The 18,390-nt window shown below is 35.4% G+C and overlaps 2 protein-coding genes across 2 annotated transcripts; one reads left to right on the plus strand and one right to left on the minus strand.

Moving 5' to 3' along the window:
* The first annotated feature begins 5,113 nt into the window (after positions 1 to 5,113).
* Positions 5,114 to 8,899, plus strand: LOC114416239 (GDSL esterase/lipase CPRD49-like). Its single transcript, XM_028381110.1, has 6 exons — positions 5,114 to 5,326; positions 6,598 to 6,675; positions 7,088 to 7,228; positions 7,408 to 7,484; positions 8,073 to 8,222; positions 8,317 to 8,899. The coding sequence occupies exons 1-6, from the start codon at positions 5,216 to 5,218 to the stop codon at positions 8,498 to 8,500; spliced, it is 741 nt and encodes a 246-aa protein (XP_028236911.1). The 5' UTR covers positions 5,114 to 5,215; the 3' UTR covers positions 8,501 to 8,899.
* A 606-nt stretch (positions 8,900 to 9,505) lies between these two features.
* LOC114416230 (LIMR family protein At3g08930-like) lies at positions 9,506 to 17,881 on the minus strand. Its single transcript, XM_028381103.1, has 14 exons — positions 17,331 to 17,881; positions 16,948 to 17,033; positions 14,608 to 14,720; positions 14,377 to 14,487; positions 14,013 to 14,111; positions 13,799 to 13,921; positions 13,524 to 13,586; positions 13,382 to 13,446; positions 11,872 to 11,981; positions 11,633 to 11,747; positions 11,453 to 11,518; positions 10,567 to 10,677; positions 10,034 to 10,100; positions 9,506 to 9,945 (listed from the first exon to the last, which is right to left on the minus strand). The coding sequence occupies exons 1-14, from the start codon at positions 17,678 to 17,680 to the stop codon at positions 9,898 to 9,900; spliced, it is 1,527 nt and encodes a 508-aa protein (XP_028236904.1). The 5' UTR covers positions 17,681 to 17,881; the 3' UTR covers positions 9,506 to 9,897.
* Positions 17,882 to 18,390: the final 509 nt, after the last annotated feature.

Genomic DNA, 18,390 nt, shown 5'->3' on the forward strand with positions numbered 1-18,390 from the left:
ATTTTTCTTAGTAATTTAATTTAGGGTTGGATTAAGTGGTTGAACTAATAAAGGATAATTTCTCGTAACCTAGGATAAGAGACTTGCTTGAGAATCAAGGGGAAACAACGTGTTTTAATTCTGATATTTTTTTAATTAAAATTTGCTCGCTGTTTAATTTACAAAAACAAACAACCCCCCCCCCCAATTCATTATTGTTTTATTACTATCTATTATGAACGTTTGGTTGACCATTGCTCGTTGCGAGACGACCTAGGATCATTTCCTAGATATTGCATTTTTAAATGTTTGTTTAATTCGGGTACGGCCTCGATCAATAAGTAAGGCTTTGGACTTCAACAAAAGCTTGGTTTGTGTTCATCCATGCTATAAACTTTGATACAGAAATGCTTGGGTTAGAGAGGACATCATCGATATCATCCTGGTCTTGGTAGACAACACTATGTTGACTTGGAAGATGGAAGTGCAGCCTTTGAACGACAGGTTTTCTACCATGTATTGGAAAACCAAAGATCCTCCTAGTAGATTTACATGGAGAAATGTACCTGTCATCAAAATAAATGTGTTTTAAAAACAATGATAACATGATTTACATATTAAACTTGACTGATACCTGCAATCTAGATATTCTTTGATTTCATCATTTAGAGCGTTTGCATGGGGAACTGTTCCATTGCCATCATGAACCATGACAGCAGTAACTCTATCATATCCTTTATTGATGTAATTGAATAAATATTTGGTAGAAGTGCTTTGGTTACACCATTCAATATTTATATGTGCTTGATATTTTTTCAGCAATTTTGGATTATAGGGTACAATACATTTGTTATCAACTATAATGCCATTCTTGGTTATTGTCTGACCAGTGTTTCTACTACGATACACAGGGTAACCATCTGCATCTATAAGGGTAGTGGGCTGAAACTTTTTTGGATAAAATTGATTGCATTTGCCTTCCTTCATGCATGGAGATTTAGGCCTCAAATTTCCACATGGGCCATGAACCATATGATTCTGTACTAATTTATAGAGTTCTGGATCATTTTTTGTGAAGGTATTTCTCCTAATATAATAAGATCAATTTCATCTGGAGATGAATATTTGTTGTCGGGGTGTAAAAATAACAATAAATGCACATGAGGAAGTCCTCGTTTTTGGAATTCCACTGTATACATATCTGCAATTGTAAGGAGATACCATTAATAGATAGGCATTAAAGGGAATAGCTTTGGCTGTTGATCATTATGAATAATTGTATTTGAATATTGCAACCTTGGCTAAGATGTTAATATAATAACTTACAATAATTAAGTCATTTGTAAGTAGGATAAAGAGGAATTAGGATCAACTTACATGCGACCACTTTTCCTAGTAGGTGATTCTTTGTAAGGTCTGATAGCATCTGCTCATACTTGAGTTTGAAAACTCGGGAGATAATTTATGGCCTGTCTATTGCTGTCAGATTCAAATGTGTTAGTAACCTATGGATTTCAAGCCAATTTGGATTGCAGGTAAAAGTAATAAAAAAATTTGGGAAGCCTACGTGACTGCATATAATTATACCATCAAAATAAAGGTGATCCATATATCGTGGGCTACCAACAAAGGTTGAAGGCAAGATGACTTTTTTGCCTTTACTTAAGCCTTATGTATTTCCCGCATCCGATGACTGCTGCAAGCTGCAGAACTTGTCAACTATGAGTTTCTTTTGGTTGTTTCTAACGTAGGAAATTCTTTCTGATTCAACCATTGTGTACCCTTTAGCAACAAATTGTTGGAATAGTTTTCTAGAACGCAACAAAGTTTGACCTTCATTCGACCTGCATTGTAGTCTGTAAGAAAACCACTTCCTCATTGTAAGACGATTCCTTTTTCTTTTTTTTTTCCCACTTAATGTATCACGATGCAAAATGTCAGGCCTATATCCATCTTCTTTGTAAGGAAACCATAAAAGGATATTGTAGAGCTAGATAGCTACAATGCAATTCGTGTATCCTCTTTGTAATTGCCCATTTTGAGTTTCAATAATAATATCTCTCTTTGAATTTGCATCAATATCACCTGTAATAAGTGTAGCAACTTCTGGAACACTTGATACATTATATGTACACCCATCTTTTTCCCGACCGGCGATCAATTTCAGCCTAACATTATGCACTTGACTACCTGTCAATCTATCTCTTGCCATCCTGAAACTCTTTGCATGAACATTGTTTTCATCCAGTATTTTTCCCAAACTTGAAACAATATGTGCTTCAATTTCATTATGGTGGCTGAAAAAACAGATATTCAAATGCATAGATAATTTAGAGGACATCAATGTAGAAGTAACAATAGACATCAGTGTAAATCAAACATGTTCTATTGGTGTTGTGTTGTTAACTACCTCATAGTATTAATTCTATTTTGAACTTCATTTTCTGTTTCAAAGATATACAACTGTGCAAATTTAGATTCTTTTCCAGGCATTGGCAATAGACTTCCAATCATGTGACATGGTTGACCTTGAATTCTAATTGTAGGAGACCCTCTTGAATGAGTCATTGATTTGTCAAGTTTAATACCAGCAGAAGTAAATGCAAACATCATGTTATATGTTCTTATGTTTTGTTGGTAATTTTTTCCATAAGCTGTATTTTGATCAAGCAGAAGTTGTTGTAGAAGTTTAGGTGGATTCTATAACAATGGAAGTTTAATCTTGCCATCTCCACAACATAGACTAAATCTTGGGCTTGAGCTATTTCTATGTTTTTATATTCTTTCATTATACCACTTTTTTGTATTACAATGTCTACATTGCATTAGTTGGTCACCAAGATCAAAATACTCTTAAATAATTAAATTAGGTATGAGACCATAATGGTAACCATCGATACTATTTTAACAGGAACATCTAAATTACATATCAGAACATGAACTGGTGGCCAACATCAAAATACTCAAAAATGGCTTTTGTTATGTTATTTTTTTAACTAAAGGAATTGTATCAGACATTTACCTCTTGTGTTAGTTGCAGAATCATTATATGAGGATTCACAATTTCCATATCCAATTAAAGAAATACTCTCAGATTTTACAAAAATTGTAGTTAGATATTATAGCTTACCTGGAAAGAAAAATTTTACCCTGCAAATAACACCTTACCTATTATGCGATTTTCTTGACTTTGCCTAAATGACAACCAAAACATACACCAAATTACATTAGGCAAGATAGGGATGGTAAAAAAAACATAACGACCAAACATGCATAGATATTAAAAAACATTCCAGGCATGGTCATTACAGCTTACCTGGAAAGAAAAATTTTACCTTGCGAATAACACCTTGCCTATTATGCGATTTTCTTGACCCTGCCTAAATGAGAACCAAAACATCCACCAAATAACATTAGGCAAGACAAGGATGTTAAAAAAAGGTAACAAGCAAACATGCATAGATATCATAAAATATTCCAGCCATGGTCATTATAGCTTACCTCGAACATTTGACTGTCAAACACCAAACAACATCAGGCATATCAGTTTTGGAAAAAAAGAGTCACCAGGAAAAACCATGCAAAAAAGAAAAAAAAAACTAACAAACTTGCCTCATGGATGCTCCTTCGTGGATCACCTCATAAGAGGGAAAACCACAAACAACCAAAAATATTGACCTTTGTGAACAACAAATCAACAACACCACCCAAAAACATGCAAAAGCAACCAAACATACAGATCACCAAACAATATCCCAAATGACCAAAAAGAAACAATAGGGAGCATGCATGAAACTAAAACTCATGTGGTCGTAAAGAAATCGACAGAAAAAAAAACCAAAATGGGAAAACTCTAAGTAAAATGCACGACAACAGTAATGAAGAACGAAAATGAAACCTAAGAAGCAAGAAAACTTGAAGTATTTTAGCAGAAAGGAAATAAAAGCAAAACCTCATATGAAAAACACAAAATGCAAGGCCACAACAGCTGGAAAACTAAACTGGAATTGAAGACACAAAAATGAAAAAGAAAGCAAACAAATGAAGGAAGCCAACACTCAGTAATAAGGGAATTACGCAAAAATAGAGGAAATAGGTTTGGAGTAGTTGAGGGAATGATCAGGAATGCATGCACAAGGTGACACTTAGAGTCAAATGGAAATGCCCAAAAAATCAACAAATTGGACACATGTTAGCACTTAGAGCATGGGCACAACAGTCATTTCATATGCTTCTCATTTATAAGACTTAATATAGAAGAGGGCAGTAGTTTTAATTATTGATACAGAATTTTTTTTTTTCTAGCTCCAGAATAATTTGGGAAATGAATTTCAAAAGTGAAAATGTTAAGAACGACTAGTTGTCTGTAAAATAAAATTACTAATTGAAAAAGTGGAGAGAATAAGAGTCTAAATTTTCATTTATATAATTAACTTGTATACTAAATCAAATTATAAGTTAGAAAATTGTGTATCAATTGGCGCGTGGTTATTTAAGCTTAGTAAGTTATTTCGAGATGAAGGTTACTGCATTAAATACTTGGCATAAGAAACTTTTCTCTCATAATATTCTTAATTATTCAAGCATGATTATTTTTCGTAAAAAATAACTATAGTCTCGCACCCAAAAATCTATATGAGAAAATAACACAACTTTTGTATAAATGTAACAAGGCAAAACTCTACCCCTTATAAAAACTTTTTTGTTTTATTTTCTAATAACACATCTTTGTTGTATCTACTCTTTATATTATAAAATTAGATTTTTCTGTGTGTCTTAATTAATACAACCATAAAAATTTATAGTAAGGTTTTTAAATCAAAATCGAAAATTTTCACGTTAACTACCGCGATAAAGATTCATATCAAAGATTGACATGCATTACCAACGTTAATTGTAATTGAAAAAAAAATAGTTGAAATAAAAGGGCAAGTTCAATTAGTTATTCGATTTATGTCATTGGTCACTTTCTAAAAATTTGGACGTTTATTAATTTTAAAAGGTTTCATATTGTTATCTACACCATTGCCATACACTTTATATCCAAACTAGATAATTGATGATTGAATTTGCTGTGCCAATGACAAGAGAAGGCAACAAGAGAAAGGAATTGATATTATGGAAGTTGATATTGACAAGAGAAAGCAACATGGGAAAGAAAGCAAAAATCCACGTCTATAAATTTTGAATGCATGCTACAGTGTTAAGTGTATTATTGAGACTGTGGAAGTGAGAGATGGTAGGACCAGCGAGGCCTCAATTTGTGCTGTTTGGTTCGTCCATAGTTGAGTTCAGTTATAGTGATCAAGGTTGGGGAGCTATTCTTGCCAACTTGTATGCTCGAAAGGTACTTAATAGTTATGTTTCATGTTGTTGTTGTTCATTCCATTATGGTTTTCTTATCTTCTTTGTCTTCAGGTTGATTAATATCGTGTTTTTTTCTCTCTTTTTCATTTATTGCATGCACTTTGATTTGCTTAATGTTGGAGTTTTATGATTTAAGGCTATTCACTCACTTTCATTTCTAGCTTCAGTTGTGAACGATGATTGCAAGAGGGTAAAAGTTGTTGTTCTCCTTTGGTTTCACTTGTTGAGATAACCCATGAAGAATTGTTTTTTTTTTTTATGAACTCATGTTTGATATAGAGACGTGGGTTTTTGTGATCTATGGATGACCCTTAATGAGATTCATTTTTGTTCAATTTTGTTTGTGTTTTTAATTTTCAAGAACAGGACTGCATGCACGCAATGGAACAGATCCTTTTGGAAAAAAAAAAAAGAAAAAATAAAGTTTCTATTTATCACTAACTCGGATTGCTATGAATATATGCAAAGTAAGGCTAGTCGTTTTCTTGTGGAGAAATGAGAAAGTTAGATGCAACTTATTGACGAAAAAAGTTATTTAATGCCAACATAAGTCACCATATTGAGAACTTTTTGAGGAAGTGGTGGTCCTGTAATCCAACTGCTTTAGCAATTAGATAAAAAGTGGAAATTTCATTGATAAGATTCCTCTGTATCCGAATTTGGATCAATGATAAATGATGAGAAATGAATGTAGAAAGAAATGATGGAATGGAACAGGAAAAGATTAATGCTGTGACAGATTACACTCTCCAAGATGTTTGAGACCCCTCTCCCCTCCATATGTCTTTCTTTCTTCTAGTACAAGGGAACAACAGATTAGAGTAATATCTAGTATTTGAAAGAGAGTGGTTTAAGAGCACATGCATATAAAGTGTCTATATTTGAAATATAAGCCTAAATAACAACTGTTCTATTTGTATAAACTTGTCTATAAAAACTGATAAGATAAGAAAAGAAAATTAAGAAAATGAAATATACATAAGTTAAAACTAGTTTACATATAAGTTAAAATCAGTTTTTGGAGAAACTAATTTGAGAAATATTCTAGATATTAACTTATACATAAACTAATTTTAACTTATGAAAGAATCTTTTTTTCATTTTTCCTTCTTACCTTCTTTTCCCGTAAATGCTTACGGAGAAGTATATCCAATGAGAACTAAAGTCAATTTGCATTTGTATTAGCCTTTTTGTGAGTGAACCATTATGATGGTAAATGAGTTTAACTTACCACACATTGACTTGACATAGGCAGATATAATTTTGCGAGGATATGCTGGTTGGAATTCAAGGCGTGCCCTGCAGAATCTGGATAAAATATTTCCCAAGGTATTGAGCATGTGTAATAATTGCTTGTGTTGATTCAAAATCTCACATTTTCTTCAACTTCAATATCTCATTCTTTCTTGACAAATGATAAAATGTGATTACTTTCGTTGTAGTAGTAACTAATGGAACCTCAGTTAGTTAATTTACTAGTTTATGCTAAAGAATAGATTGAACATTCTTGCATATGATGACCTCTATTTGCCTTCAAACTGAGCATGGATATATTAAGAACATTTGTTTGAAATTGAAAAGATCAACTGTATTATAATAAACTTCATTTCATAATTGCAGCATGAACGGGCGCACACACACATTAATCTTCAGATTGATTTATGCACATTGAAATCACTTTGATTCTTGCTCAGACTGACTTAGAGGGAATCACCCTTTTACTTTGTCATCTTCAACTCAGGATGCCACCGATCAAACATCACTGGTAATTGTGTACTTTGGTGGTAATGATTCTATGCACCCACATCCATCTGGCCTTAGCCCTCATGTACCCCTCCAAGAATACATTGAAAATATGAGGAAGATCGTTATCCATCTTAAGGTAAACTTTTACACAAGTGCACAACTTTCCTTTCTTTTTCCACACATTATCGCATAGAAAAGAAAAAAGTTATATTTTCAAGACTTCAAGTATTTTTTTTTTGTTGGTATTGATGCAATTATTCTTTACATCCATAACTATTTCTATGAAATTTGACCCAAAATCGCTATGGTTGTCAGAGCCTTTCAAAGAAGACTCGCATAATATTTCTCAGTTCCCCTCCCATCAATGAGGTGCAAATGCATGAAACTCTCAGGTTCTGACTACAATTCATTTTGATTATTGGATATAGCTTCACATTATCTTGAGGCTATGATAGCAATGCCTGCAATTCTATTTTTATGAAGACTATGCTTTTATTTGTGCTATATGATTAACAAAGACACATACCTATTGATGGTGTGCTACTTGCAACCTCACTGGCACATGTATTTCATAAACTCTAAGGTATTTACTAATATATAATTCAAACCTGTACTATGGCCCAAAGCCCCAAAGGCTATGTGATTGGTATTCAAACTTGAGACTAAGCTTCAATACTGGCATGTCTGATATGTAAAAGTTGGCATATTTGGCTTTATACTAACAAGACCCGAATCTATTATGCTGGCAGATGATAAATTTAGAGAATGGAAGATCCTTCCAAAAATATTTGACATTCTTGTTTCCTGATTTTATAAAAATTTATGTTTCAATCTTGTTCTGAAAACTTGATTTTTAACCGTGTCGAATGACGTCGTGTGATCCATCCAGTCAATCTCACCTAGTGGTTTAAGGCTTTATTGCTGTTGTTGTCATGTTTCAATCTTGTACTCTAATGAATTAATGGTTGAACTGAAACCAGTGATCTATTGGGGCCACTAAAAAGGACAAATGAAGCTTGTCGAATATACTCAGAAGCGTGTTTGGAGCTGTGCCGTGAGATGAATGTGAAGGCCATTGATCTCTGGTCTGCACTCCAGCAAAGGCATGACTGGTTAGATGTTTGCTTCACGTAAGTATATATGTCAATGTCTCTCTGTCTAATGTATCTTAAGGAAAAGTGTAAATGCACTATTGATTCATTTGATGGGGGTGGTGATTGATAGGGATGGAATTCATTTGTCAAATGAGGGAAGCAAGATAGTGGCAAAAGAGATATTGAAGGTCCTCGGGGAAGCAGACTGGGAACCTAGTCTGCACTGGAATTCAATGCCAATTGAGTTTGCAGAAGATTCACTATATGAACCAATCAGTGCGGATGAAAACACTCCTATAGATGTCTCTAACTAGAACAACATCCAGAGAAATTCTCAATTGGAATTGAATAATTGTTCATTGACCAAGGGGGGTTTAACTCAGTTAGTTGAGCAGGGTGTTTGAGTTGTTGTAAATCTCTAGTATTTGTCTTTGATGCCAATAATCACCCCACCCCACTATTAATATGTCAAATATCAGGCGAGAATGAGGATAGAAAACAATTTTTGTGCATTACTGATCCCAGGATACGCCTTCCTATTTTTATGGGAAATGGAGAGTTTAGAGACAACTGAAATAGCTTCGCAATTTCTGCACAAGAATGAAGAAACTTCACCAGCTTTCTCGTTGGTGGCACAGGTAACTGCACTGAAAATGACTATTTTTTGTCTGGCAAAATATAAAAAATTAAATAAATAAGGTTATTTCATTAAAGTTACATATGTAAAATAACTTGCAATAATATATTTATCTATGAAGAACTAATAAAAGACTACCAACAAAATGAATACTACTGTGTACACATACAGGTAGCCCAAGATGCATATTTTAGACACTTTTAAGTCCTGCAAGAACCTTACATTATTTTTATTCAGGTCAGTTTCATAGTAGGCTCTTGAGCAATGAATTGATCAAATCAGTCTTGGGCACTTGATGTATATTAGGAATAGAAGGAATAAATGAAGTCAAGGTACCAAACAAGTATGTGTGGGTCATGATTGCCATCATTAAAATCATAGTTTTAGTTTTACTGTTTTAAGTGCATAAACTAAGTTTCAAATCATAATTGCGTTGTGATTGAACATAATTATGTTCATACACGCGTTAACATCATAATTGCATTGTGATTGAACATAACTTTTTTTTTTCAGTCTCAAATCATGATTTTATTATAATAAAAATAATACTTATCTTCTAGGACAAACCATAATTAATTTGCAAAATAGGTTGATTGCTATCAGATTATTACGTCCTTCAGAAGACCCGCAAGTTCCTTTTCACAACCCCCCTCCCTGTTAATATAGGAATGACACACGGACATGAATATTAAAATGACAACTGGTACAATTATGTTTGGGAAGAGTTGCATTATACATCAAAGGGTTAGTAGAACCCAGTAGTCTCTTGTGCACATATATTCAATTACATAATCAGAAGAATGTGCTGCACAAATCAAACGAATGAATAATACATACAAGGGCGAGGAAAGAATCATCAAAGACCTAAGTGGCACCACAAGCACCCACCTAATGATGACACCACAGGAAAATGATTCTATTCGGATGCTGATCAGCCAACTTGATAGCTTTCGACATTAAAACAAAACTAGGCCAATGCACATCCGAATAAAAGCCACTTGAAATGAGATTTTGCGATAAGAATACCCGATGGCTCCCTTTAGAAGACACTCTTCCATGCCATAAACCATAACCTCATGTAGACAATTGAAACCTACCACTAGGCTTCTTTCTTCTCCATCCCTGATATTTCCAAATTTAAAACCCTTCAGTATCAGCAAGAACATTAACATGCACAAAAGAAAAGAAATTTTTCCAGAGGTAGGCTTACCAAGGCAGCATAATATACAAAAGTCAATCCAGCCAATGCAACAAATGCAATCTGAAAGACGTTGTACCTGTGATGTGAAAAATGCACAGGTTAATTATAATAGTAAGGCATAAAAAATGTCAGTACCAAATACTACTCACCACAGATAATCGTAAAAACTACTCCCCTAATGTGGTCAATGTAGAGGTTAATCATACTAAAAGTCTCAAACACCCAAAACACACACACACCAAAAAAAAAACCTCTGCTGGTCATTAGATCTCAACAATGTGCTGTATACTCATGTGTTGTGTCAATATATGGCCTGCAGAATTTATTTTATGTTTCTCATACTTTGGGTGCGTGAAATGTGAATAGAAGCATTCCACAGAGAATCTCAACTGTACGAGTCATTTATGGGAGTTGGAATTGGGACCATCCCATCACGTGGTCAAAATTTGCAAGTTAACGAAAAGTGTAGGTTCTATACTTCACGTCTTCACCCAATCCAAGGGTTGGGGAAGAGCGCGGGAAAAATATCCAGCTTGACTTACTTGTACAAATATTTAATTCCACGAAGAGATTCCAAGGTGTGGCCAAATATTTCCTGTGCTGCAGTTGCTTGAGCATAGTAGGCAAATGCTGTGGAGCAGAACTGGATCACACTGAAAAGGTAAAACAACCGAACTTTCAGCAATGTTATCACAGCATGACATTATCATGACAGCACCATAATTTTTCACTATGTATAGAACACAACTTAGTACATTTCCATAAACAACTTCCTCAGATACTCATAATACCACTGACACAACTAAGAAAAATCTCCTGCTCCTTTTAAAATTTTAAACAGGAAAATCCAAATCGGAAAGTAAGACCACTTTCAACTATGCATTCTTTTAGACAATCTCTTCTACTGTATGTACCAGTACCAAAGAAGAATAAAAATCATTTTCATGAAATATAGGTTTAATTACTTTTTTTTCCCTCTAATTTATTTTTTAGGTTCAATTTAGTCTTATTATTAAAAAGTTCAATTAGGTCCTCCACTTTTAAAAAGTTCAATCAGGTTCCTTATTTTTCAAGATGGGTTCAACTTGCGCCCCCCCCCCCCCCCCCCCCCCCCCCCCCCCAACTTAAAACCAATTTTTGGAGCAGATTGAAGAAAAAAGGGACCAAATTGAAACATTTTAAAAAAATAAAGGACATAATAGAACCATTTAAAAAAAACACAGGACCTAACTGAACCTTTAAATGACAAGAGGACTAAATTGAATCTAAAAAATAAATCAGAGGACCAAAAAAGTAAATAAACCTAAAATATATCATGGTCCAAAATAAAAAATTAACATAAATGTTGAATCACAATGGCGGCCATATTAAAAGTAAACTACTACACATAGTATCCATTCGGAAATGTATCATAAAGGCTACACTGACCTAATGGAACAAAGAAGAATAAGCCCCACATTGAACAGAAAAGAGTTCATGAGCGTCGCTCCCCATCTGCCATAGATAAGTTCACATAGTGAGTAGTAATCAATAGAAGCAGTATGTGACCACTGCAGATTAAAAAGCAATATGAATGATAGATAGTCATAGATTGCAAAGTTTAATTACTTCATGGGATGTATAGTAATGAAAACTAGTCTCAGCCCAAGCATCATGGCTCCGGCAATCACAGCAAGGAGAAGGTAGAAGCAGAAAAATGCAAATGCAGCTGTACCCAGAAGACCTGATGAAAGAAGAATGCATACATCATGAAGAATTACTGAATGAAAATAAAATATATAATGTCTCTATACTCTATAGCTTATGGTAATGGAATAATCACTAAAGGTAAGAGTATTCCAACATACCCCAGATATCATCCAGCTTGATGAAAACTTCATTCAAGAAAGGAGAAAGAGGAGGATCAATTAATAGATAGATAATGATATGAGCAACCCATGCCACAGAAACGATAAACCTGGCACAGTTTTCAAAACTTAGGTTAGATAATACATGAGACGGGAGACACAACACCTGTTATAGAATAAGCAATGCTCATTACAGTGAGAAAGCAAGAGTAATGTCCCAGCAATAGCAGTTTTGTTAATGGCGGATGGCGGAAAGCTAAAAATCCGCCATAAAAATATGACGGATGGTGTAGCGGAAAATGGCGGACGTCATGACGGACAAAAAAATTATATATATATAAATATTAACAACACAATAGATAAAAAATAAATATATATAAAATTAAAAAAACAAGGGATTGCATTCAAATAAACTAAAAAAGTATCATGAGTTCCCACAATAACCAAGTACCAACACCAAATAAACTCATTCAAGAGTTCAAAATAACAAAAGGATAAAAGCATAAAAAACAGAAAAAGGGGTGTCAAACAGAAAAAGATCATAAAAAAAGGACTGAACAAAAAAAAAAGAGGTGAACAGAAAGAAAAAAAAAACACAACCAAACATAGAAAAGGGGTGTCACAGATTGTAGCGCCAAACGTCGCAGACTGTAGCGCCAACAACAGCAACAAAAAAAGAAAAAAAAAAACAGAACCACAATTGCCGTCCGTCGCAGACTGTAGCGCCGTCGCCGTCCGTTTGTCGTGTGCGTGGTGCTGGTGTGGGGTGCCGAGTTCGCCGTCGTTGCCGTCGTGTTGGTGCGGGGTGCCGGCATGCCGGCGTGCCGCGTCGCATTCGCGTGGTGCCGTTCCTGCTTGCGCTGCTCACCCCTTTTGCATGCGAAAGTCAGGTTACGGTTGGGTCGGGTCAGCCCAACACCTATCTCGCAAAAAACAAAAAAAAAGCTGCAATTGCGCCAGGACCGCCATAGCTATGGCGGCCGCCATGGCGCTGCCATCCGCAACCCGCAACGTCACCGCTATTTGGTGGCGTTTTTTCAAATTCCCGCAACGCCATTCTGCCGCCATGGCTGCTATTTGATAACACTGAGCAATAGTTATGCAGCTGTATTCACTGCCCCATCAAACAGGTGTCTATTGCCACTCTTATTACTCTTGTATCCAATTCAACTAATTCATACCTATTTAATTAATATCATTATTTTCTCCTAGTTAAATTATTTTTCTATTACCACACCTAATTTTACTTAAACTCCATATCATTAATTTTAAATTCTTCTATCAATTAATAATGAAAAGAAACCATTAATGCTATCCATCTATATGAAATGTAGCAGGTGAGAAAACCGATTGAAAATTATCACACATACAGTTCAGTTTAAGAAATCGGCCCAACAGTAGTAAACAACCTATTCGATGATGAAAGAAGAAAATATGTAAAACTATGTATAAGGGGTCATACAGCATCAAGCATTCCAAGCAACTCAGATTGTTATATGCCATTGCTTACCCTAAAATGCCCAAAACAAATTTTGCCAGATACCCTAGAACTGTTAGTGCCCATGTTGTCTCAGCCTGCATTCATACAAGATCAGTAAGTGGGAGAACCATTGCATATTGATATTGTTTATGCCAAGCAATCAAGTATCTACCTTTTCCCCTTGTGGATACATCTCCTCAAGAAGCTTGACATCTTCTTCCAATTGAAACAACTCCTGGCAAATTAAGTGAGATAGATGAGTAAAAAAAACCAGAACCACTCAAACTAGAACAAGAACATTTCACTAATCATTAACTGTAGACAACTTTCAGCCACAACTATAACAGTACACGTCAAATTACGATATGCAAGTCCAGGTGAACACATAAAATACTTAAAAGAAACTTTGCATTATAAAGTACTGATAAATTACCAATATTTTTTTACCTTCTCTACTGATTTCACATTTTTACGAAATTTCCTTCCCTTCGAACCACTTCTTTCTTCCTGATGAAGTGACTCAGCTGCTTTCTTCAGTTCTTTTGCTTTTTTACCCAGTTCGGTTGCTTCCTACAACCATAACCAACCAACCACACCATAAATATAGTACTGCATATTCAATCAACATTTAGTACGTCTTCGCTATAAAAGCATATAGCACCTTGATATACTGTGAACGAGTGATAACAGCCTTTGGACGCCGAATGAATGAAAATATAAGTCCCAATGGAAGACAAGCAATACCAACACCACCAAATATCTGGATTGAATGGAAAGAAAACAATTGTTAATATCACTAATATGAAAAATAAAAGTAAATATGACCTGGGAAGTAATTGATTCTTCTTTTGTACAGTTTATGGGATCAGCCAATCAGTTCATATTTTTTAGGGAGTCAAAAAAGATCTAACACAATATCCTAATTCACACACACTTTCACAAGAAAAAAAATGATAATTGAAAGAAAGTAGTAGAGATAAATCCATAAACTACCCTAGGCAGCATACGATATAGGATTAACTTACAGCAAAAAGCACAGATCCAACAATAGTGGCAAGAGCAACGACATATTCAGGAAAGGTAGTACGCATGGTCCATGTTTTTTCTGATGAAGGACTGGCAGTGAATGCAGAACACTGATATTAGGACAAAGGTAAAAAACCAGAATGAGAAACAGAAAAATGAAATGCTTCTAAGAACAACAAAACTGGCATAAAAATATGGACTGTTGGTAAGAGTGAGAGAAACAAGCAGACCTGATGGGTGTTTCCAATACATTGTTGACCACTATTGAAGTCCCATGTGCTAGGAAATTGGCTTGTGGAAGAAGAGAGATGCCTAACAGTAAAGTCCACCTTCCCAATAAGTCCTAAAACATCAGTCAGACACAGGTTAATGTTCACATCAAGGCATCAAGCAAAAGTGGATTTGAAATGTTCACTCAATTGTGGGTGGTTAACATTGAACAATCAGATTTTACACTAGGTTACAAATTTTGCATTTAATAAGTATAATCAGGAAAGATTAGAATGAAGTAAAATTTCAGAGGGTGATACTTGGTGCATAGGTGAAGTTAATACCTTGCAAGTTGCAACCTTATGCTTATGGATTTTGGAAGATCAAGAATGGTCTTATATGCATAACACACACCTTCATGAAAGAGCCCTTTTGGCTTGAAACACAGATAAAACAAAAGCCAATGTTACCTTGTTGAAATTTTATTTAATTATGATTATGATTTATGAAGAATGGGGGCAGCTATAATCAAATTCCTGCCCACTTAGTCATAAAACATGTCAAGGACTAATTCTAAAAGCTTAACCTGTTAGGTGAAGGTTCAAAGAGTTTATACCTCTCACACAACCTCTAAGACAAAGGCCAGGAATGGTTCTGAATTTCTAACACACAAAAAAGTCTCTTCAGTTTCACTTATTTCTAACAAAATTAGGCAACATAAGGCTTCAATAGAAGAACTGGACCAGATCAGGAGAAATGGTTGCAAATCAAGCAATTCGGGAAAGAACCACAGTAACACATCATTCTGAAGTCAATCTCAAATAACTGACAAGGCATTGATAGGGTTTTTACATCTTGTATTGCAGGCCATCAACTGTCTCTAAAAACTAAAATGTTATAAATTCTGCATCTCGTCTTATCTTGCTATTTACATATTTGAGGGTGTTGACTCAACTCAAGGGATTTCATTTGTCTGTTATGAGTTTATTTGACCTTAAACATATAAGCAGCTTAAGTATTGCTTTGGGCCTTTTATATATTCACCACATATAAAATAGTTTAGTCCTAGCACAGAAATTTTTATAAAGTAGTAAAAGCATATTTCTTAGGTAGACCCAAATTTTTGGCACCATTGCAGTCTTGACAGTATCCAAATTAATCCAACAGGGCAGGGGTATCAAAACTTTGGGTACAAAAAAATTTATCTTATAAAATAACATCTACGATAATTTTCATAAGAAAGGATATCCTTTCTTCACTTCTCATACTTATAAAGTCTTAAACCAACTTGTAAAGTTGTAATAAATGCTATATGTTGAAATTCTGAAATATATTGTAATCAAAAGTACACCATACCCAATGCTCAATTTTTTTAACCCGTTCTTCCTTGTCTTTCCCACCTTACACTATCCCTCCAAGTCCCACCACTTCAGGAATCATAATTTAGGAACTACAAAACACAACATTTTCACTCAGACTGAAATATTTGCTGGTGCTCACAATGCACTAATATTGCTACAAAAGTGCAACCCAACCTATTCTAGTTTAAATCCCAACCTTTATGCTATCATTAATCCACATCAAACAACTTCTTTTCCTTAGCAAATAATCCTTGAACATGGCTTTATAATGCAAAGAAACTCCACCAACTGATATCTTCGATAATCTCACCCCCACCACCCAAAGAACAAACTAACAAACATCACTAAACCCCACTGTTTTTCTTTTTACTCAATGTGGAAGTTATTACGAGATGGATGCATGGTATTTAGCTTCACAACCAAAGCAAGCAGCACCACAACCAATGGATTCCTATGCCTACCAACTACCAAGTACCAACCAACAAGTGATCACCAGCATGAAACAATCAAAATCCGCTGACAATATCACACCAATTTCAACACAGCCAATTCCACTCTCTCTAGTTCCAAATTTTCATCCCACTGCTCACAGACACTAACCACCATCACAAAACATGCAAAATAATCTATGGACACCCAACACTAAATGACCCTTAGAGAGAAAAATGTAAATATGATAGGTAATATGATATGATACAAAAGAGAGTGGCAGAGAAATAACAGGTGTTGACGAGATGTACGATACTATATAAGAGTGGATATCTATCATCACTCTAACAACATATTATTCCGTTTACTATCACGTAACTCTCACTAAACCAAACAAATCCACCCACCCAACACCATTAACCAAATCCATAAGCTACACCCTCAAATCACACACAGCAAAATTACCACCTTGCCCCCACCTCACACACAAACACAAAGCAAAACAACAAAGAAAGTACAGCTGAAAGTAGAAAATAAAACAAAACAACCAACTAGAGCATCAGAACGTACCATACAAAATCCCCAAAACAAGAGCGCACACAATGGCAGTGGTCACCATCCACAACAACGCGCTCTTAATCCGCTTCCCAACACTCCTGCAGATTCCCAAAATCACAACAAAATTTTAATTTCAGTATCTTTTATTTTGGTTACCATGTTATTACTTATTAGTACGAAGTATCATCAGCTTTGCATCTCTATCGGAGAACCTGGCACCTTTGGTGTGGTCTCCCTTTTCAATCATGTTTTTCCGTCCTGAGACCTTGCTTAAGGGGACTGGGTCCAGTACCACTCGGACCAACGTCTGGTTCGTTCAATTTCAGTATATGATTACAAAAATTAAAAACAAAAAAAAAAAACATCAAATTAAAAGCACCACGACATACACTTACTTGTCCTGGTCGCCTTCGTAGTAGAACATGGCAAAGGGGATAACGAAGAAGACGAGGACGGCGTCGAGGATGTAAATTGCGAGCCAGAGGTCCTTCATGGGGAGCGTGAGGTTGCAGGCGCCGTTGTAGATGGCGTGGCGGCAGGCCTGGCGGTTGGCAACGTCGGCGGGGAGCATGAGGATGGAGATGGCAGCGACGGAGAGGCCGAGGACGACGACGAATTTGGGGAAGTAAGCCTGGTTGACGTCGTCGGGGTGCTGGAAGTTGACGAGGAGGTAGACGTTGAAGAGGAACACGATGACGCACACCACGATCGCCACGATCACCAGCGCCAGGTTGAAGTCCCCCATTGTTGGTGGGTGGTGGGAGGGGAATTAGGGTTAAGGCTTAATCGGATCTGAATGGGAATTGGGGAGGAAGAGGAAGAAGGAGAAAGGTTTTGGTTGGTTGGCTCCGTTGTTGGGAATGTGGAATTACTGTCTTGCCCTTGTGAGAGGAGAGTTTGTATGTTTGTTGTTGGGTGTGAGCTGTGTGGGAAGAGAAGCAGTTTCCAAAGTTCTTCAGACCATACCAGGCTGTACTGTACTAGTGGGTGAGTCGAGGTTTAATTTGAATGCTTACGACGCCGTTTCTTTTGCAACGATGTTTTGTTCTTTTTTAAAATAAAAAAATAAAATTGGTTGGTTTGTTTGTTGAAGGATGTGACGTAAGCGTCAACGGATAAGGAGCCGGAGGATGCACTTTGGAAACCGCTTGTAGGTTTCGCGGCAAACCAGGTGTCCAAACATTAATAATGCCATTGATTTTATGTTCGAGAATTAATAGAATTATTTTTTGACAAATTTTTTATACGTTTGAGTTTACGTTAAAAACAAATTTAGAATTCATTCTAATTGAAGCATCTTTTAGAGTTTATATGTTATATCCAAAATTTTGTATTGCATCTTAATTTGATTTTATAATAAAAATATTTAAACATAAATTGTATCACTTTAAAATTAATTTTAATCAAAATTTATTTTACAAAATTTATTTTGTTAGCATCGATCTAAACACACTA

Source organism: Glycine soja, chromosome 1, assembly GCF_004193775.1.
Source record: "Glycine soja cultivar W05 chromosome 1, ASM419377v2, whole genome shotgun sequence".
Taxonomy (NCBI): domain Eukaryota; kingdom Viridiplantae; phylum Streptophyta; class Magnoliopsida; order Fabales; family Fabaceae; genus Glycine; species Glycine soja.

What these genes read in the sequence shown, in the direction of transcription:
- LOC114416239 (XM_028381110.1), top strand. Translation starts at nt 5,216, where the DNA reads ATGGTAGGACCAGCGAGGCCTCAATTTGTGCTGTTTGGTTCGTCCATA. An exon ending in AGATCGTTATCCATCTTAAG is followed by an intron (nt 7,229 to 7,407) that starts GTAAACTTTTAC and finishes TATGGTTGTCAG; the next exon opens with AGCCTTTCAAAGAAGACTCG. An exon ending in TGGTTAGATGTTTGCTTCAC is followed by an intron (nt 8,223 to 8,316) that starts GTAAGTATATAT and finishes GGTGATTGATAG; the next exon opens with GGATGGAATTCATTTGTCAA.
- LOC114416230 (XM_028381103.1), bottom strand. Translation starts at nt 17,680, where the DNA reads ATGGGGGACTTCAACCTGGCGCTGGTGATCGTGGCGATCGTGGTGTGC. An exon ending in TTGGATCTGTGCTTTTTGCT is followed by an intron (nt 14,112 to 14,376) that starts GTAAGTTAATCC and finishes CATTCAATCCAG; the next exon opens with ATATTTGGTGGTGTTGGTAT. An exon ending in CTCGTTCACAGTATATCAAG is followed by an intron (nt 13,922 to 14,012) that starts GTGCTATATGCT and finishes TTATGGTTGTAG; the next exon opens with GAAGCAACCGAACTGGGTAA.